Consider the following 21,950-nt stretch of genomic DNA (forward strand, 5'->3'; position numbering starts at 1 on the left):
AAAGTTCAGGGCTGCTCCTGCACTCATTCTATCCCATCATTCAGCAATCTGTTCATGAGAAGACTCTCCTGCCACAGAAGCACTGAGTCTCCTCAGCCAGGCAGTATAGTAACAATGGGAAGCAAAGGAAATATAAAGATTCTTAAAGAATCCCAACTTTTAAAGTAAATTGAACTGTGTTAGTTAAGCTCTAGGGCTGTGTTTCCCAAACTTGGGTTTCTAGCTGTTGCTGGACTAAAATTCCCATCATCTCTAGCTAGCAGGATTGGTGGTCAGGGATGATAGGATTTGTAGTTTAACAATAGCTGGAGATCCAAGTTTGGGAAAGTTTGTTCTGAATAACAAAAGCTGCAGTTGACAACCCTTCTGTGTGCTTGAATGGAACCACAATTTAGTGTATTTGCACCCAGCCAGTTTTAAAATTACCATTAATCATGTCAGCTGTGTGAGAGGGGAGGAGAGGAAAACCCAAGAAGCTCAGCTTTGCTGGAGATCTTCAAAGCAAAATGCAGGACATTCTGTTTTAAAACAACTTAAGAATGCTTCTCTAATAACTTTTGACCAAAGAGAAGACCATCTTCTCAGTTTCTAAATTGCTTCATGAGAACACTGAGCTGAGAACACTTCATACAACTTCAGACCACAACCCTCAAATTACTTGTAAATTCCAAGGACCCCCAAACCAAAGGAGCATGTGATATCACTTCCTGTTGGACAACTTAAGTCTTATTCATTACAAGGCAAATAAAAATGTTATGATGTAACTATTTTGCAGCAATTAGGTTTATCTGTTGAAATTAGAGGAAGCAATTCATAAACAAACAAACAAAACTTGCTTATTAATAAAGCTTTAGATCTCAAGACGGGAATGTATTGGGTGGAATGTATGTTATGTTAGATCTCACTTGTCTTAAAATAGGCAAAAAGCACCCTCTGTTGGGAAACATGAAAAATGACTTTGAAAGCAATTCTTAAGAAACTGACTGGCTTACAACACATGATCTATAAGCTGAAAAAGGAGGGCCAACCCAAACACTTTTCCTTGGGGGTCTAGACTACTAAGCAGCTCACTTCACAACATTCTTACAGTTAATTTTCATTTTACAATACAGAATTCTAAAAACTCAGAAAGGTCCTTCTTACCTTAAATACGTTCAGCTGCTGATTTATCGTCTCAATTTCCATTCCAACAGAACCCTGGGACTCTTCATGCTCTTCAACTTCCCCAAGCAGTTTAGAAAACCCCTTTAGTTTACTGTAGAACTCTTCAACGCGGCTAATAGTCCCTTCAATCTGTTCATCTCTGGCTTTTGCTCTGTCTAGCAACTTGTTGCACTGCTTATTTAAAGCCTCCAAGTCCCTTTTTATACCTGCAAGATCTGGAGAAGCTTCAGCTTCATTTGCTAGCATCATTTTGCAGGTATTATTTGCATTTTCATTACTGGTTATGAGTTCCTCCAACTTTTTCAGGAAAGTTTTTATATCCTTTCGCTGTGACTGCAGTGTGACAAGATCCCTACCCACAGAATCCATGCTGTCCAATTCATCGTCAAACTCTGCAAACTGAGAAAACATCTCTCGGATGCTGTTTTGGAAATGGCCAATTCCCTGGAGTTTAGTCTCCAGGAATGAACATTTATCTTCAACCTGCTGACTGATGGTGCTGAATTCTTCTTCTAACGTTTCTGCCTGCAACAAGAGGTCAGAGACACCTGATGAATCTGAAGCATCTGCCACCAGTTCTTGGGCAAGCTTTTTTGTAAGGTCCACTTGAGCCTTCAAGGCCTGGAGTGTTTTCTGCTGAGCCTGCATAATCGTCAAGTGTTTGTTACTGTAAGTCTGGGGTTTGAGAGAATCGTGTGTTTCCAGCTGTTCTCTGGCATTCTTCAGCTGCTCTTCAACGTCCTTTGATGACTCTTGAAACTCTTTCAGTCTCTGAGACATCTTTTCCAGACCATCTCTCTTAGCATGCAGTTGTTCTGTGACTATATCCATGTTCTGGATCAGCAGTGCCTTCTCCTCTTCAATAATCTCTTTGTCTGCCTGACAGGCACTGAGTAATGTCTCAGCTGCATTACTTAATAGCTCCACCAACCCTTGGTGTTTGTCTAGGTCCTTCTGCCAGCTCTTCACCTGAGCGATGGAATTCTCTAGCCGAACAGGATCTATGCTCATTTCTATTTGAGAGGTATTGTTTTGGCATTTCGCTATCCAGGGTTGTAGGTTTTCTACATGCTCTCTGTATCTAAGGGCTTTTTCCAAACAATCATTCAATTTATCTTGCCTTTCTTTAACTTGCTTGTTCATTTCATCCCAGTTACCTCTGAGCAAGTTCAGCTGGGCCTGCAGCTCAGCCTTTTCTGCTCCCTGAGTCTTTTGGAGTAAACTTTCGCCTTCTGTGATGATTTTTTCATAAGAACCAGTCTGGTCAGACAAGGCAGCCTTGAACTCTTTCTGATCATCAATTAATGTCCACAGAGACTCCAGCTTGGTAGAGATGGGACAAGGCTGATTCTGTTCTTCCTTCTTTTTGTCCAACCAGGCCTGAAAGTCCTTAGACATTTGCTGGAACTGATGAGAACTAACGTAAGTTGACTGAAGTTGCTCAATGTGATTGCCTGCAGAAGACAAATAAACAAACAAACAGAAGTTCTTAAAATCCGTGTCTTTGAGTGGCTTCTAACTAGGATTTTGGCTGATGTTATTTCAATCAAGGAGAAACATTATGTTATAGGAAAATGCACCCTATTGCAATTTGAGATGTTTTATTAAACATTATTCTTCATTGGAGCTTGTTAGCTGATGAGTTTATTGAAGACTACCAGCTTGGAAAATAATAGTATTGCAGCCTAAATTATAACCCCTTGATAATAATAATCATCCCTTGACAACAAGGGATTCTTGAGGGTGGGGAACTAATCAGGTAACCAGGATAGTATGATCACTAGTGCCACTATAAACATCACAAACATAAACGACATGCACTATGAACAGTAAAGCTTGAAGTAATCCCTCAACAGTCATTGAGATAAAATGCTTCCAAAGATCACTGCCAGTCCTATTACAACTTTACAGAACTCCTGTTGGGACTCCCTTGTTGAGTCTGAAACAACCGCCCCCCCCCCAAAGTAAGGGCTCATCCATACTTGTCCTGTGCCTAGAAAGCACAGGTCCAAGGAGCTTTCTGCTTGCCTAGCTAATTCAGTTTCCATGCCTGGAAAGCATGGGTCCAAGCAGCTGTGCCCTGTAACTTTCCCCTGGAAAACCCGCCCTTTAGTGCTAAATGGAACAAATGGCAATCAGGTTTTGCCGTTTGTTCTGTTTCAGCACTAAACCGCCAATTTCTCCAGGGGAAAGCAGCAGGGCATATAGTAGTGTGGATGAACCCTAAGCCTGTCTGAAACTGTGGCACGGTCAAGAAAAATACACAAAGGTTGGAGAAATATATGTATTTTCCCTACATAAATTTCACACAGAAGCATTAATTTACAATATGTGAATCACTCACTGGTAAACACATATACAATCTACTGTCAATCACATGTCATTTGATATCTTAAAAAATTCAAATAACTGGCATAGTCTAGAAATATGCAGCTATTCTCACCCACCCATTCATAGAATCTAGGCCCTCAATATCATCTCAACTCATTTGATGTGGTTTATTTATTGTTTATGACTTTTGTAATTATGTAAATCTTGTCATGCTGTAAGCCGCCTTGAGCATTGGATTTTTAACTGTGGAAAGGTGGCATACAAATAAAAAATGATGATGATGATGATGATGATAACGAACCTGCTTTTTGTTCCATATCGTGAAAGGGTTTTAAGATGCCATCCAATTGCCTAGCTAGTTCAGCTTTCAAGTAATCTTCTGCCACCAGTGCGGACAATTCCTCGCACAGAGCTTGAGCAGCCTTTCTCTTTGGCATTTCCCGTTCAATTTCTTCTTTCACTTCTCTGGCCACTTCCAGTTGCCGCTTCACAGAATCAGGGTCTGTACTTATAGCCAGGCTGCTGTTGAGTTTATCATCCAAGACACTAAGCTTCTCAGAAAGGCTTTTCAGGCAGCTTTGATATTCTGTGCTTTTCACAATGGCTTGATCGATTCGGTTGCATCGGTCACTCAGCTGTCCAGTTAAGCCATCCCATTTCTGCGCCACAGCAGCCAGTTGCTGCTTCACCATTTTGTGAGAAGGTGGGTGTTCACCTGGTCTCTTCATTATCGCTTGTCCTGCTGTATTCAGCTGCTCATATTGGGGTTTTCGAGTGTCAAACTCATTGAGCAGAATCTGATGAGAGAAAGTAATTTCAGGAAAGTGTAAGGAAAAACAGATATCACAAACTGTACTAGCCGTTTACCTAGTGTAGCATCCTGGGCTGATGAGTACATGAAATAGCTCTTGGTCATAAAAATAAAAGGCATTCTGCCAGTATCGCTTTAAGGTAGGTTAATATATTCATATTTATCCCTTACGTCTGGTTCAAACAACCTGCTGATCCAGTACTGCAACCCATGATGTGGAAGAACAGGTGCACCCTGCATCAACTCCACCATGCATATACTATCACTAAGGATAAAGAGGCACCTTGGAAAACACCTGATTTGCATGACCTAGTCTCCTGCTTTGAGACACGTGTTAAATGAATCAACCTGAGCATTGACACGTGTGGATGAAGCAGTCACCACAGATCAAATACTGTGGTTTTTATCTCATCGGACATCACTCACTCCTGATTTTGGAAGCCAGTGTGTGTGCTGAAGGGGGAAATTATACACTTACGTGGGAGTATTTGGAAGGAAGGATCAGTGAGTGGGCAAGAGATTAAGCACCTCCTTCTGCACTTCCAAGTGTCATCACATACCATGCAACAGCATTAGGAGGGAAAGAAGACAGTGAGACCCCATATTTCTTTTCCAATATCTATACTGGTTGTGAGTGTGGAATATTTTGTAATTCACGTGTGATTGATACTTGCTTATATATGCACAGGGTCATAGAAGAAAGGCACTGCCATTCATTTTCCCTTGCTCAAAACTTTAACCTCTAGCTGCACTTCTCTCGCCACATAGAAGCCCCTTTTTTGTCATTATTAACATTATTAGTTCCATATTTTTTTTTTAGAAAACTGATTGTTGTTTGGTGCCTTCATATTTGTTTTCAGAACTACACTCCGCCAAAAAAAGGATAAACCACATTGGTGATGGGGCCACAATAGCAGCGTTTTCAACCCAGGAAGCACAGGCATCTTTCTGCAAATAATATGCAGTGGGACCAAATGCTCACCTGAACTTGCTGCTTCTGCGTGTTCAACATATTTGGATCAATTGACAGTGGTCCAAGCACGCTGACCATTAATTCTTTTTCTACCAGCCACTGTTTTAACTGAGCCTCGGTTGCCTGGAACTGGGTCAGGTAATTTGATGACTCTTCCAGTTTTTTCTGTCTGTCAGCTGTTACCTGGCTGAGTTCCCTCCATTTGGAATCTGTGAAAAAATGAATGGAATATTTGTAAAATTGCATGATAATCGTAGTAATTTCACATGAAATAGTCAAACAAATAAACAATGGCAGTGGTTTGCTGTGGACATGCAGATGGTTTCCGCTGTACTTCTCTACTAAAACAAGGGGGAGGAACAAACCATGAGCCCTGGGCTTAGCTTTACACCCAACCTGGGGGTCTTGGTTTGGTTTGCTCACACAGGCCACAATCAAGAAACCGAGAACAAGCTTTGGCAAACGAAAAGCAGGGCTTGTTTTCAAATGCCAAGGTGGGGATTCTGATTTTTCAAGTGGGAGGAACAAACCACAAGCCCTGGCTTAGTATTATATAAAAACCAGGGACGGTGCGTTTGTTTCAGTCCAAACAAACCACAATGAAAAGCCAAGGTTTATGCTTGACTTCCGAATTGTGGTTTGTTTGAGTTAAGCAAACCAAGATCCCTGGGTTGGACGCAACGTTAAGCCATGGATGATAGTTTACAGTTCCCATGAGCTGTTTTATCCTGACATGTGGCTGTGGCCAATGCCTTTTAAAATATAAGATCTGATAGGATAGACCAAACCTCATAAGCCAGTAGTCATGTATGAACAAAAGCATGTCCAGAAGAGGTTTCTAGTATGTCATGTGGATGAGGTGCAATCCTTCTCTCCAAAGCTCACAGACATTCAATCTGTGGTTTGTTTTGCCAAATGTTAGATTGTTGTCCTTCTCCCACACTGCAAAATAAAACCTGCCATACCTATTTTATCCAACATCTGTTTCCATTTCGGTGCCTCAGGAGAGTCTGGGTTCTTCTCCAATAGCTCTGTCACTCTATCCTTCAGTTCTTGCACTTTATTCTCATTCTGTTTCAATTCTGTTTCAAATAGCTATGAAGAATGAACATGTTAGGCTTGAGAATACATAAAAACCAAAGTATTTGGCAGAAGTAGTGTTTCATTGAGATGATCTCTTAATCTGTTTAGGCAGCTCTGATACATTTTATCACAGGTATGCAATCTGACTTCTGATCCTATGCCTGATAAGACGTTTTTTATGGTATTTCCATAAGGCGTCAGTACAAAGTGCTAATATATGGTTGCACTGTTACATACATTATTAAACAGACCCTGTCCATTAATATGAACAGGAAGCTCACTTTAAAAATTAATTATGCTTAATTGATAGTTTTGAACAGAGGGGGAGACAGAAACTACCTTGTGTTGATCGACTTGCTCTTTAACAGCCTCACTGTCAATAAGAGTTGCTTCCCATTTGGCTGCAGCAGTGTCCATATTCTGTAACCATTCCATCATTGAATTTGATTCTCTTTGAATGTTTTGCATATTTGAAAGAGTGGATTCCAGTTCTGATCTTTTTTCCTTCAGTATAGCTCCCAAATCATCATAACTATGGCTTACAGTTGACATGTTGTGTTGGACAGTGGTCACTTCTGCAAGAGAGGTGGACATATATTATTATTTTTGTTCTAGTCATGACAGCAAGAAAGGATGCAAATATTATACATTAAAAGTTTTTAATCCTTCCATGAAATAATAACTAGAATAATTGGTCAGAGTCATTTCTTTCCTACAAGGTTGATACCCCAATATTAGTAGATTAAGAAAGAATGAACCAGTCACCAGGCTGATGACAGTGGATTTTTTTATTTTTTTTGTACAGAAATACTGTATTGTATAAGGACTTCTGAAAGAAAATCCTGCATGAAGACAAGCATTATTTTGGTTTCTAATTTAAGGGTTTTGGAACACAGCTAGTTATCACCATCCTAATTTCAACATCTGATTTCTTAGGAAAACCGAGGTGTTCTAGAGCCTGTTATAGTATGATGTGTGCATGCTAATTTTTTATAAAAACAAACCTTAAAAACCATGCCTGTTAATTTTAAATATATACTTCTGCTGTTTTCTGTTAACACATGCAAAAGATTCCAGAATGAGGCTCAGGATGATAACAGCTAGGCAGGCCAAACACAATAATACAAGAGGTTAGTCTGTTTGGGGCCTTTCTGAATTCCATCCCTGTTTGGATGGTTCCAATGTTCTAACTCAAGGCCAAAGTAGAGGCAAAATGGGAGATACATGGAGTGTCTTCTAATTTTATTTTCCCCTTGAGGGCAGCTGTGGAACTCCAAATTGGACTGGAATAGTTAGTGGGAAAGGGGGAATCTGTCCTTTTTCAATGAACATCACCCCTCCCCCCGCCGCTCCCCTCCTCCCTTTTAGCTCAAGTTCAAATGAATGGTGTGAGAGACTCCACATATCTCCAATGTCACATCTACTTTGGCTCTCCAGTATAAGCAGCTTCTTATATTCATATGTTATCTTGGGTCACTTGATAGTCAAGTCACTTCTTAAAAACAGTGAACTCCACCTCCTGGAGATAAAAACCTTGCTACTGTTGCTACTCATGATTACTTCTTAATGGATTAATAAGCCAGGAAATAACTCCTTATCTTGTCTTGGCTCTCAATTAACCACAATCGCTGATTCACCCACTGAAACCAGACAGAAGTTGAATTAACCGGATGCATGCATATACATAGACATAGACATATGCATATATATGTCAAAGTGTAGAAGACCCCAGCTAAATAGGGGGTCTTGACTGTTATTTAGAAAATTCTATTAAAATGGGACAGATTATAAACATCTTATGCTTGCTCACAAGATTTATGTATTTAAGTGAGCCATTATTAGTCACCTTTGTTTGTTAGGAATCCCTGGGTATCTGTAGCTACTCCTTCACCATTTAATACTGTTCCACTTACAGCTGAAAGAGAGAGATTAGAGATTTAGAGCAGGATTCAACTAATGAATTCAGTCAGCAGAAGCCCCGAGCAAGGACTTCCATTTGTACTATGGAGTCTCCCCCCCCACATGTTCCCCAATTGGCTCAGGGCAGGTCAAGAGAACCCCTGGAACAGTAAGCAGAAGAGAGGAGGGATCATTCCATCTGGCAAGCTTGCCCTGATGGAACAATCACCATAATGCAATGTTGGGTTCTTCTGTCATTGTTCAGACACTATGGAAGTATTTGATCCCTTTTCAAACCAATTTAAGGGCCAAACTAGATGTGGCATAGGCAGGTGAAAAGCTCTTCCATTGCATTTTAGGAGAACAGCCTCGGAGATGTGTGTGTCTGACTGGAATCATGGTGCTAGGAAGTAATGGTTTAACCCTTTCCCCAGTGCCATTTTCCCCATGAAAATCACCCCCATCGAAGCTGCTATTTGCTCCATGTGGGGTAATGTTCAGATACCATCACCCATAGTCAATGCTAAATGTTTAGGTCCAGACAATACAATAAATTGTGGGGAAAGGGGAGCATGTGAGAACAAGGCTCACCTAGGCTCATTTATGTTATGGTAAATTATGGTTTAGTGTGACATGTGAATGCAGTCATAGCATGACTTGCCTAAAGCACCCAGTGAGTCAATGGATGAGCAGTGTGTTGAAGCCAATTCTTTCTTTTATTTTTATTTATAAAAATATTTGTATACTGCATATTTGTGTGTGAGTGAGAGAAGGAGATTTACAACAATAAGAACGTAAAACCAAGGTCTAAGACTGTCATGTGTGTCACACTGGTCTTAGTGGTTTAAGAGTAGACTAGTTGTAAGTGGGATCTTCATTAACAACAAAATTTTTATGATATTTTTACAAAATCAGTCCCAAATCAGCTCAACCGAAGTGCTGTCATAACTGTAAACATAAAGATACATGCTAGTATCATCATGACATTATAACTTTGGCAGAAATACTTGTGTACAAAGCCTTTTGTGAGAAGCTGCCCTAAGCATAAAATAACACTGCTGCAGACTAATTGTGAAAGGCACATGTATCCATTATTTGCAGCTTGGAATTTGGAGCCCAATCACTCTCTGATTGCAGATTGCCTGTTCTAAACATTTTAAAGCAAAATATAATACATATTTGTGCCCAGCATAACTGAATTGGTATAAACAGAACTTGTTCTGAGCTGTTATCAGTAGCCATGTCTAAAATCTTGAATGAAACGTGCCTTAAGTCAGCAGTTCACAATATTTCATGTAGTTGCAGTTCTGTGATTCCATGCATTGTGGAACAAGGACCCCAAAACATTTGTGGTACACTGATTTAGAACAGACAAAATGCGGAATGAGAGGGTTTCCAAAGTTAAATTTTGGTGTAAAACTTTGTTTTCTGTTTACAGATTTTCCACACTGTGAAATTAACTTCAGAAACCCTGCTCCCCTTTTAGCTGTTCCACAGGCAATTTCATGAGTACCCATTATTTATGAAGGGAATAAGAGTGCTAAGTAGAATCTACTGTATGTCTATGTAAGTAGAGAGCCTGAAGATGATTATTTAATGGAGTAGAATTAATGGTTGCCTTGGAGAAGGCCAAGCATTCACCCCTCACCACCAGCTGGAAAGTGAGTGCTAGCCTAATGGCAGCTGGGAAATGGTGAGAGCAAGTAAGTCAGCCAAGTAAGTGAGATGGTCACATACTAAGATATCGAGACTTTTCTATATTTCCCATGAGGGAAACATTTATCATTGGCACAAAACTCAGGGTACTTGCACTCACTCATAACAAACTCGATAAAGAAATGATTAACACATTTAGTAAGCAAGTTCTTAACATTATTTCAAGTACACAAAGTTCTGTTGGTACAAATACTAAAAATTACTGACTGCAGCTTAACAACTTGGGACCAATATACTTAAAGAATTGCCCTACCCCAAATGTGCCTATTTGCTTACTTCACATTTACAAGTGCCACACAATGTTCATTCAACATTTAAGAGAAATCATTCCTTTAGCATAGCAGCACCTGTCTTCTGAAACTCCCTGTCTGTTGGCATTAAGCAGGTTCCTTCACAATACTGTTTTATATATCTACTGAAAACTTTTCTGTTGTAGCAAGGCTCTCCAGACACATGATTTGATTTTTGATTTTTCTGAACAAGCATCATATAAATTTTCTAAATTAGAGCAGTACTTTCTCTGAAGTTACTTGCCCTTTACTGCTGGATTCATTAGTCCATACTAAAAAATGGAAACTGCTCTGATTTAGGAGGATAAGCCACACTTCTTTTTGAAAAAGAGGATCTGATCTCCAAAGTGCACACAAACCGAGGTTTTCAGTCTACGCTGTTCCAATAACCCATACAGCTAGCAGGAAGTGGCACAACCTGCATGGGTCATATGGTACTCATGCTACCTGCGTTTTCACAGCACACTGCCTGAACTCTGAACTGTGCATTGAGACCTGAGTCAGGAGCATGGAAAGCTAGCATCTGGGAACACTCTAAAATGGGACTGGAGGCAGAATTTTCATCATAAGATGAAGAGGTTTGGAAATTCTCAGCCAGAGGAGCAAGTACAGTGGCTGCAGACCTCAGAACACACTGAGGTGGTAGTAGAAGGTACAGCGTACAAAACAATTCATGCTCCTCCCCAAAGAAGGGGGAGATGTGTGGTGGTAGCAGGTGACTTTCTACAGAGGACAGAGGCAGTAGTGTGCCGAAAAATGACTCATGGTTTCAGTTGTCTCTATACAAATGCACAGAGTACGGGAAACAAGCAAGAAAAACTTGAGCTCTGAATACAGGATGGCAAATATTATCTAATAGGCATTACTGGAACCTGGTGGAATGAGACTGCAATGAAGGAATTGAGGGGTATGACTCATTCAAAATGAATAGATCAAACAGGAAGGGGGGAGAAATAGCATTACATGTAAAAGATGTGTACAATTGTGAAGAGATCCATGAGACTATATGGGTAAAAATGGTAGGAGAAGGAACAACAGTGACCTTGGACTGAAGACTTGAATGAAGCCTTCCTAGAGCAGATTATCAACCATTCAAAAAGGAAAGATATAGTAGTCATGGGAGACTTCAACTACCCCAATATCTGTTGGAACTCAAACGCTGCCAAGAATTTAACGTCCAACAAATCCCACAATTGGCTCTCTGATGATTTCATTTCCCAAAAGGTAGAAGAAGCAACAAGGGGGTCATCTATATTGGACCTGGTCCTCACCAACAGGGAGGAACTGATTGACAAGATGGAACTTGAGAGGAAGTGATCATGCCCTCCTGGTTTCATGATACAGAGGAGAAGGGAAAGCTGAGTGTAGTCAAGAGATGCACTCTGGACTTTAAGAAGCTCAATTTCAAAAAGTTTAAGGAGCTACTGGGAGAAATCCCATGGTCAGAAATACTCAAAAGCTAAGTGAGCCCCAGATAGATGGGAGTTTATTATAGGTGAAATATTAAAAGGCCCAAATGCCAACAATTCCAACAAGAAAGAAAAGCAGGAGGTAGCTAAAGAAACTGGTGTGGCTGCATAAGGAGCTGATGGATTAGCTGAGATGTAAGAAGGGAATGTATTATAAATGGATGAGAGGAGAAATCACAAAGGAAGGATAGATACAAGAATCCAACAGTTGCAAGGAGAAGGTCAGGCAGGCCAAAGCTCAGAATGAAGTCAGGTTTGCAAGAGAGGTTAAAAATAACTTTAAAAGCTTATTCAGCTATGTTTGAAGCAAGAAGAAAGAACAATCAAGTAATAGGGCCCTTGTGCGAAGAAGACAGAAAAATGCTATTGAGTGACAGAGAGAAGTATTTTTCTAAACTGAAATAGCTCAGTCAGTACAGCATGAAACTCTGAATCTCAGGGTCATGGGTTCAAGCTGTGTACCAATGGTTCAGGCTTTTCTTTAATGTACCTTAAAATTCATGTCTATCAAGCAATCTGGCATAAAGTTTCCCCAACTACACAGGATTGATCTAGGGAGCTAATAAAGACATCATGTGTGTGTGTGTGTGTGTGTGTGTGTGTGTTCTGTTAGCTATTTAGTTTCATTCACATGTACTTTTAAATATGTAGAAATGTCCATTGAACATACCTGATTTTACTCCCCTTGACCTTGCAGGGGAGGTCACAGCACTAATTAGGTTGCATAATGCTGTTCCTCTGCTAATCATTTTCTGAATGTCAGGTGCCTTCGAACTCCATTCCTCCTCCAAATGCTAAGAAATGAACAAGATGTTATTTTCAACTACTGACTATATTTGTAAGCGTGACAAAAAGCATTCCACTCTAGATGGGCTGGACATGGCCAAAAATTATCTCATCATGTCACACATCCCACTTGCTCTATCATCAAACTGTGTCCTGCCATTTCTCATTTATGACCCAAAAACTGGAGTAAACATTTTTTAAAAAGTGAGATAGCAGAAATCTCAAACAAAATAGGGCTGGGAAGCTGTACTGGTACCAAAATACTGCAAGTACTTTACTCATATTTAAACCATGCCCAGTTTCTTATTATAAAAATGAATCATATACAGCAATAGTTTGTGTTGAAACATAGCTAAAAAATGGGATAAAACGTGTCTGTCTCTGTCTAGCAATTAGTTGCAAGCCAAGTTCTCCACACTTGCAAGAATTTCCCTATTCACTAATGCGTGCAGCTGCACACGTACATCCTTTTGCACACACAGAGGTGTCTTTTGCTTTGAAGTGTTTTGGTAAGTTCTTGCAAGTGCATCGTCTGCAGTAGTCAACTAAGTCTTACTAGGCGTACACCTATTGAAATAATGGACCTTAGTCATTAATTTTCATGGATCTACACTGAGTAAAACCCAGTTGAATACCAACAAAATATATCATTCAAAAGATCTACAGCGTTCCTACTTAATTCTTTGAGACCAAAAGGACACAATCAGTTGACAAATCAACTGACATACAAACCCAATTAATGAAATTATTGTCAGAAGTGATAGGAAGTCTCTCACCTTGGTGTTCTGCAAATGTTTGTTTAAATTCTCCACATTCAAAGAGGGCTGGATAGCTGGAATTCTTTCCGTCATCTCATCTACCCATTTCTTCAAAGATTCTACATGAAGATTGAACTCATCCATCTGCTTTTGGCAAGAGGACACATCCTCTTCTCTGCACAATTGAAAACAAGGAAGGGATATGGGAGAGATAGTCTCCTTGTTCTCGGGATAATGTAGGCAAATCCTTCTTCTAGATAAAACTATAATATGGGCTGTATTAACAACCAGTATGTATAGCTGGGACTGAAAGCACTCCTTTCAGACTACAGCCCCTCATACCACATGTCACATTTCAAATGTTGCTCCAAAGTGAGAGTCTTGATGGACTAATAGGGGCTTGTCACAATGTACATGCAAACCACCACACCCAGCCCTTTAGATCTCAGCCCAACTAGTGGCATTTCCTTATATATTATTACTGTATTTTTACTGTTGTCTGGTTGGTGCACACAAGTTCCTGGAGATGAAATCCCAGCCACTTCACTCCTCCCTGTGCCATGCTGAGCTAAGCCACATATTTGCTTATCATATCATCTAGAATTGGACTCATGATTTAGTTTTCTCCAGACAAACCATGAGCTGTAACAATAAGCCCAGGTCTTGAAAACATGCCGCACCAAACTATGGCTCAGCTCAGCATGGTGCAAGCAACAAAAGAACTAGAAATGAGTATGGTGGTTGGGTTCTCTTCTCTAGGAATCCACACACTTGTGTATCTATGCAAAGCTATGGTTTGGCTTAGCATGACGAGTGTTTCTTAATTCTGCAATATTGTTACAAGCCAGTAACTCCTCCTTTCACTTTATGAAACTGCAAAACACACCACAGCCATCTTATAGGTCTGTGCATCACATTATTTGGAACTCTCATTTTTATAGTTGCAGCATTTAATATGTGTAATTGGTAACCCTTTAGTTGGTTGATTGATTGACTGATGAATTGGCAAGATTACAAGTTCAAGGCATGCATTTCTTTGCTAAGCCTATTTTGATTCTGCTGTGCACTATGGGGGGAATATTAAAGATTAACTTCTAGTATTGAGTGGGATATTTTATTTATTAAATTCTAAGTTACCTCAAAAAGGCACCTATAATGAAGTGTTTGAAATATGCACATGAAAATTATTGTAATTAGGTAAAAGTAAATCAGTCACAAGACAGATAATCAGCAGAAATTATTTACTCGACAACCCTGATTATTTTCATCACCACCACCACCATCAGCACACACTATTCTAAAATTTGATTATTGTACTCACTTTTCTCGTATAGTCTCTTCCATTTCCTTGAATTTCTTTGACAAGGCATTTACTTTTTCTAACACTAATGACCTGTCTCCAGGAAGAGCATGAGGAGAGAGTTCTTCAATGAGGTGTTGCAAATTTTCAAGATCTTTTTTCTGCTCCATCAGTTCAGTGTTGGTTTCCTTTAAAATGGACAAGAAAGTAATTGCTTCACACCTGAACACACTGCACGGTGTTCAAAATTTATTCCTTGGACTCAGCAGGTTCTCTTATAATTGTGGGTGGCATAGTTACGCCAGCCATTGTACTGCTCAGTAAGGGGCAATGTAGGGCTCACAAAAGTAAAAATCTACAGTACCTGCACATATAAGGACATCTCAGTAACGTCTTTTCCTGGGATGTCAGCCTCGCCGAGAGCCTGAGTTTTCTTGTCCAAGAATGACTGGAGTTTATCAGTGAGGCACTCAAACAGCTCCACTTTGGTCTTCAATCCCTCCAACTTTTTGAGTTTTTTCCTGTGTTTATTATTTGCTTCACAAAACCGCTGAGAAAGTTCGTTCATTTTAGCTTGTAAAGAAGATGCAGTAGATGGGTCTGTTGTTTCCATGAATTTGTTCAACTTTTCTTTCATGGCATTTAGGCTACTTTGCCGACCCACAATGTCTTGTTCTAGAGCCTGGGATAAATAGGTAAGTCTGAGAAGACAGGCATACTCATGGGTACATCTCTATGTGAATGAAGTGATTGCAAGCTGATGTAAATAACTGCACTTCCTGTAGTCAGTTTCTAAAGCAATGGAATCCACAAACAAGAAGTGGCAATGAGGAAGAACCCCAAAGATAAAGATGCGGAAGAAATTTGAATTGCATTTAAAGGTGAGCATGAAAGAATATGTGAACCAAAAGCACAGCTATCCTTTGCACGTCTCCAAATTTACCAATGCAGTTCTCAAACTAAAAAAATCTATACACAACTGTGTATATTAGCATGAAATATTTATAAAAAATCAATGAATGTAGCACACAAAACTGCATAACAGGCAAAAATTGTTGCAAAAATGTGTATATCAGGCAAAATTGCACACATCTATGTGTACATTTAGGAGAAAGGCACACAAAAATGCTAATGAATTGTTGTGATGACTTCTTTAAAAAAAATTTGAACTGATGCAGAAATGTGGCAAACAGAACTTAAGATTAGAAAAAGAAGAAACTAAAAGAGACAGATTTGTTTATTGCTACTCTTAGAAAAGGTAGTCATTACTCAATAGCTGCAGAAGTGACGACCAATGGTTTTGTGCAGCCCCCTGTGCCAACCCTGGTAGTATATTTGGATTTGTGGCAGTCTGCACAGAGACTGGGACAGCTGACATGCACTTTCAGGTTGGCTGGCACACTAACATACAATATTAGCATGCATCTCACCCACAAATGCACTATGCGCACTAGAGAAAGTCACCGTCTAGATGCACTCTAATGAAACACTGTTTTAAGACTGAATTTTCTTCAGATACCTGAATGTATTAATGAAAACTTATTTTCAGTATCTTGATTTCCCCCGCCCCCACTTTGAGCTTTAAGTTCCTGGCATTAGTAGGAAAATTTGCTCTGCTAAAAACTAACTCACCATACTTTTACTAATGACATCCTGAATTACAGAAGAATTCAAAGGCACTTGACCTTGCTCCTCAAGACTCTTCTCAACACCATTCATCCAATCAAGCATTTCATCCAATCCATCCTGGACGCTTAATGAACGTGTCAGAGTGATCTGAAGTTTCTCATTCCGGTCATTCACTGCTTTGGATAAGTGATTATACTTATCCACAATTGTATCTGAAAGAAACAAGTAGATAAAGGATAGTTTATAAGTTCATAACCATTTTAGAATACAAGCAACTGCCTTTGGCAGAGTTATGCTAATAGTCCAGCTAAATAAGGGATGGGGAACCCATAGCCACCCAGATGTGGTTGGACAACAATTCCTATCACCCTGGTACCATTGGCCACGGGGGGCTGAAATTGGAATCGAACAACATCTGGAGGGCCATAGGTTCACTACCCCAGGGCTATCACAACATAATTTACTGCAATTGGAAACAGCACTTTGGGGTCTCAGGCACAAGTGTTTGCCAATCCTGCTCCCTAACACCCTATGACTGGAATCGATGGAATTGAACCTCAAATTTTGTAATACATGAAAGATAGCTCCTGTACCTTAAACAAGTTATTGGGGAAGAAGAGAAGTTAATCCGTAAAGTGTAGCTTGCCTTGGCACACTGCGGCAGGAGTTTGAAAAGCTGCACCTGACAATATTCTCTTATCTACACAAGTGTCAATTTTACAAGAACCTTAACGCTGAAAGGTTAGCCAAAAATACCAGCAAAGCAATACTTTGCATGTAAAACACACATTCAAAGTATTGCTAGGTCGCTATTTTCGGCCAAGCTTATTTCAACCATGAACAAGATAGAGAGTTGAAAACATAATCCCTTTGAAAACAGGCAGGAGAAATTTTCCCTAAGTTTGGAGCAGGATAGGCAACTAGACAAAGTGGTGGGAGTCTCTCCCCCCCCCCTTTTCAACTTTTTTTTAAAAAATCCCTGTAGCTGCCTGTATCCCACATATTCTGGAACACTCATGGGAAATAACACTCTCTCTCTCCTCTTAAGGAACAGTCCCCACTCCCCAAAAAATTCTTCTAACTCACTTTCCCAATCCACACCTAAAGATTTGCCTAAGGAGTATTCTTCAGAATTTAGTATTTGCAAACAGCTAGCCAATATGACCAATAACTAGCTGTGACAAGGAGCATACCACACGATATAGGAAAGAGGCCAGTTAACACAAGCCGCACACAGTAGCGAACAATGCTTGGCTCTCAGAGTAGCCCCAGAAGGATGCAGAATTTTCTACTTGAGGTTCTCTCAAGTGAAACTGTACCTTAGAAACTGAACCTTAAAAATTCACAGCATAGGGGACCCATAGATAAGAGTTATTTTTTTCTGAGAGCGTACTATGGATTCTTCATCAGTACGCTGACTGGAGTCAGACATATTCGACTCTGAGAACAACAAAGGGTTGGGAACACGTGATTCCCTTTTACAAGGGAGCTGGGAACATGTGATTCCTTCTATGCCTGAAGTGCATGCCCACAGAAGACGGCCTTGTGGATAAAACAGTTGGATAGAACAGTTAATCGATTCAGGTGGCTTGACACAGGTTTTAAAAAGGCAAATTGCAAAATATCTAAAAGAAAGAGGTTATATAAAAAGCAAATGTCCCCAAAGACTGCTGAGGCCCGAAGTCAAAGGGCAATATTCTACAAAAGAAGGATTTCATCTGTTCTTCCTGCTGATTGATTTTAGCAACTGATATCACTGTCTCATAAAGGGGACAATTCTATCAGTTGCTCAGAACTACCCTACATCTCCAAGCCAGGTAAATACAACCTGGATTTTATTCTTTACAGCAGGAATGGGGAACCCTTTTCAGCCTGTGGGTAGCATTATTTTCTGGGCAAGTTTCCAGGGACAACATGCCAGTGGTGCGCTGTAACAGAGGCAAAAGCAAGCAGAGTAATGAATGTAAATTTTGTCTTTCTACAATAGGCTAGTCTCTACACACACTCCCATACTCTTTTCTATCCTCAAGAAGGGTGCAAAGCGAACAACGGGTGTAGCTGGTGAGGGGATCTGAAATGGGGGGGGGGTTCCCCAGAAATTCTGTAGTGTCGGGTTTCCCGCTTTTTTTTGACACATTCTTTATTCATCAAATATCAAACACAAATAGCTAGAAAAGCAGCTAGAAAAATATCAGACGGAGCACTGAAAAACAAACCACCAAAAATTTAGCAGGTTAAGCAGTGCCAGGCATGAGTATGAAAAGAGGTATTGCAATATTTTAATACATTAACTTGTAACAGCAGGATGTTAAACAGATGGACTTCGCATACTTGACGGTTGGAACCAGGGAATTAAAGGCTTAAGTCTGCATAGCCAGCTTTCTCTTGCAGGCCTTTATACATATTCCAGTAATCTCATATGGCTGCTAGGGCAGAACAGTTATAATTTTAAAAGAAACCTCAATCAGCTCAGATATCCTCTTCTCCAGACTCTTAGGATGTGTGTCTTTTTAACTCACTGAAACCACAAGATCACCCCTGAATCCAAAGTTTAGTTTAACCCGTCATTACCTCTGCACTTCTTGGTAACAGTTTCTCTGTTTCAGCATATTTGATTATTATTACAAGTAGAAATATCACTGAACTGTGTGTCATTTCCCCTAATTCTTTTCCGGCTTGAAACAGGAAAACAAATTCTGAACATGGACAGTTAATGCCTATGCTGGCCTTTGAATAATAGATAGTTGATGGCCTCTGATCTTAACTTTTTAATATGTGTGTGTGTGTGTGTGTGTGTATAGAGAGAGAGTAAACTAATTTGATTTTTTAAAAAATGGTATAGTGGTAAATAAATATTTGTATAAAGAAATATAGATGTGATGAACTAGAAAGCGATACTACTCTTCTTAACTATAAATGTTTACATATGATTAGCGCTACGGTAGTTACATTGAAACTTCTTTCCACAATAACTTTGGGGCTTCCATGTGCACAAGGTGACATTTTGCCTTGGAGCAGCAGGACACGCTACCACTGACACCAACACTATGACTTGTCACTAATGGGTTTGGAAAGTTCTGCAAGTTTCAAAAGACATTTGTCGTGTGGTCTGAGTTCTGATAAACCCAAGTGCTTCATAAACAGAGATGGGGAACCCGTGGTCCTCCAAATGTTGCTGGAACACAATGCCCATCATCCCTGACCACTGGGTGGGACTGATGGGAGCTGGAATTCGACAGCACCTGGAGGGCCCAGCTACCACAATGCTGTCCTAGGATCACCTGAAGCTATTGAAGCTAAGCAGGTGGAAACCTGATCAGTGCCTCACGGGAAGGCTACTGGGAGTCTCACATAAGCAACTTCAACACATCTCCCCTCCACCCTTTTGCCCTTGAAAATGGCTCACTCATCCCATTTGTAACATGCGACTGGAGCAGACCTGCATTTAGACACGGGCCTGTCACTGTCACGTATGGTTCGGCGCTACATTATAGGGACATGACCCAGCCAAACCTGAGCACTACTAAGTACTGCTGATTTTCATGGGCTGAGAGCTAAACAACTGCTCCGCCTGATTCAGTAAATTATGCCCTTTGCCTTAAAAAATAATAACGGTAAAAATAGCTGAGTTGTAGGAGGCGAGGAGGCAACCACCACTTAGTATCTTCTCCAGTCTACAAATATGATCAACGGAAGAAGGAAATGGAGAAGACAGTTACTCATCTTACCCAGGGTATTCTGGATTTCATCTTTGTCTGGCAGTAACTCTCCCCTGGTGTCAAAAAGCACTTCGGCAGCTTTTTTCAGTTTCTCTACAGCAACCTGGTGACCGGACACCTGCCCCTGAAGCACCTGTAAAAATGTACAATTTTTCAATTCTACTGCTTGCTAACTTGTGTGTGTATGTACACATAGGCACACAATAACAGTAAGATTGGTTTGGCAGACACCATTAAACGTCTTACAGATGACAATACACATCTTGCTCTGCTGGGGAACTTCTGAGCAGAATCCAGTTGGCTACTCGGGATGATAGAAAGCTACACTAAATGAAACCATGAGCTGATCCGGAACAGGCACTTCTTATCTTGACGGGCAAGCGCAATTTGCAGCCCAAGATATTTTGCTTACTGCCCTTTTTTTGCATAGCTCCCGCTTACTACAGTGGGACTTACGCAATGACTATTCTTTTCATGCTATACATTAAAATTGCAACTTGGCTACCACCGTGATAAGCATTTCATTTAAAAAAAAAAAAAAACAGGCTCTCCTAACCAACTGTCATAAACAGAGCTTCCCTGTCACATAAAAGCAGTTACCCATCCATGGGAAGAGAGTTTTGTTATTAAAAATGCAATCTGTGATGTCAGTCAGCCTTTGGGGTGGTAAAGTGGGCAGGCTGCAGATGGAGAGCCCTCTCTGTTCTGCCTATAGCGCTACTTCTGCTTTATGTCACAAGAGATAACATTTGTCGGGAACCAGGAGGATTTGGAGGAAAGAACTCCAGATAAAGAGAATGTTTCATCTACCTTAATCCAGTTATCTTTTTTTAAAAAACAAAAACAAAAAAACTTCTTATGAAGAAGTGTCCGTGTTGTTGTTGTTGTTTCCTCCCTCCACACAAATACAGTGGTACCTCTGGTTAAGAACTTAATCAGTTCTGGAGGTCCGTTCTTAACCTGAAACCGTTCTTAACCTGAGGTACCACTTTAGCTAATGGGGCCTCCCGCTGCTGCCACCGCTGCCGCGTGATTTCTGTTCTCATCCTGAGGTAAAGTTCTTAACCTGAGGTACTACTTCCGGGTTAGCGGAGTCTGTAACCCAAAGTGATTGTAACCCGAAGTGTTTGTAACCCGAGGTACCACTGTACTTGAATTGTGATTTTTTTCCCCAGTTGCCAGGGTGATGCAGTGACTCCGAGTAGGAGTGCTGGGCTTGGGCCGAGGAGACTGTGGTCAAATCCCTTCTAAACTAGGACATTTCATTTCTGTCAGAACGTTCTGGAACGCTGTTCTGGCACCTCTCAACTGGGCCCCGGAAGTGCAGAGAGGAGCCCGACCAACCTCAGCAAAGCCCCGCTGCACCTCTAGCTCATTAGGAGACTCTCCCCAGAGCCCAAAAGGAGACATCCGCTTCATGCTCCGGAGACGGTTTCCTTGTGAGCTGGAGGCACAGAGGTGCTTTGCTGAGTCTCTGCCAGCTAACATGTGGGAAAGCTCATGAGAGCCAGTGAGGTGGGGTGGGGGCGGGGACACATTAACTGCTCAGCTGAGGCGAGGAAGACTCACCTCCGATAAACATCCTCAACAAGCCTCTGGCTCATGAGGAGACACCCCCCACAAGTCCAAAGAGATCCTCTTTGGGCTCTGGGGTGGGCCTTCTGAGGGAGGTCCATTCTGACACCTTTTTGTCTAGAAAAAAAGCACCGTGCTAAGCTATGATATTCTCTAGGTTATATTGAGTTATTATCTCTCAATATAATCTACCTTGTAGGGGTGTGGTGAGGAGAAAAAGGAGAAAAAACATATACACTGTTCTGATTCTACTTCTGGTTCTCTTAGACAGACACTGTTGGTCCCTGATGAGGCCACTTGCCCTTTCAATGTCCTTTCTAAATTTACTGGGTTTTGTTTTGTTGAGAGGGTTTTTTTGGGGGGTGGGGTGGGGGATTGCTTACACTTTTTGTCCGTTTTATTTGTGTGGTGGTTGGATCAGATCCAAGCGTGAGTGGTGGGTCCCCC

At 40.7% G+C, this 21,950-nt stretch overlaps 1 protein-coding gene across 39 annotated transcripts in view; it reads right to left on the reverse strand.

Moving 5' to 3' along the window:
- The window catches only part of DST (dystonin), a 304,267-nt gene that overhangs the window by 81,514 nt on the left and 200,803 nt on the right, over positions 1 to 21,950 (reverse strand). For all 39 annotated transcript variants that reach the window (XM_053381110.1, XM_053381108.1, XM_053381102.1 and 36 more), the window contains 12 exons: positions 19,938 to 20,061; positions 16,213 to 16,421; positions 14,945 to 15,262; positions 14,602 to 14,768; positions 13,299 to 13,455; positions 12,407 to 12,530; positions 8,209 to 8,277; positions 6,702 to 6,937; positions 6,245 to 6,374; positions 5,289 to 5,488; positions 3,797 to 4,292; positions 1,144 to 2,618 (listed from right to left, as the gene is read on the reverse strand). In XM_053381110.1, the coding sequence (XP_053237085.1) occupies positions 1,144 to 2,618; positions 3,797 to 4,292; positions 5,289 to 5,488; positions 6,245 to 6,374; positions 6,702 to 6,937; positions 8,209 to 8,277; positions 12,407 to 12,530; positions 13,299 to 13,455; positions 14,602 to 14,768; positions 14,945 to 15,262; positions 16,213 to 16,421; positions 19,938 to 20,061 (3,705 nt within the window). The remainder of the gene's footprint in view (positions 1 to 1,143; positions 2,619 to 3,796; positions 4,293 to 5,288; positions 5,489 to 6,244; positions 6,375 to 6,701; positions 6,938 to 8,208; positions 8,278 to 12,406; positions 12,531 to 13,298; positions 13,456 to 14,601; positions 14,769 to 14,944; positions 15,263 to 16,212; positions 16,422 to 19,937; positions 20,062 to 21,950) is intronic.

Source organism: Podarcis raffonei, chromosome 3, assembly GCF_027172205.1.
Source record: "Podarcis raffonei isolate rPodRaf1 chromosome 3, rPodRaf1.pri, whole genome shotgun sequence".
In the NCBI taxonomy this organism is placed as follows: Eukaryota; Metazoa; Chordata; class Lepidosauria; order Squamata; family Lacertidae; genus Podarcis; species Podarcis raffonei.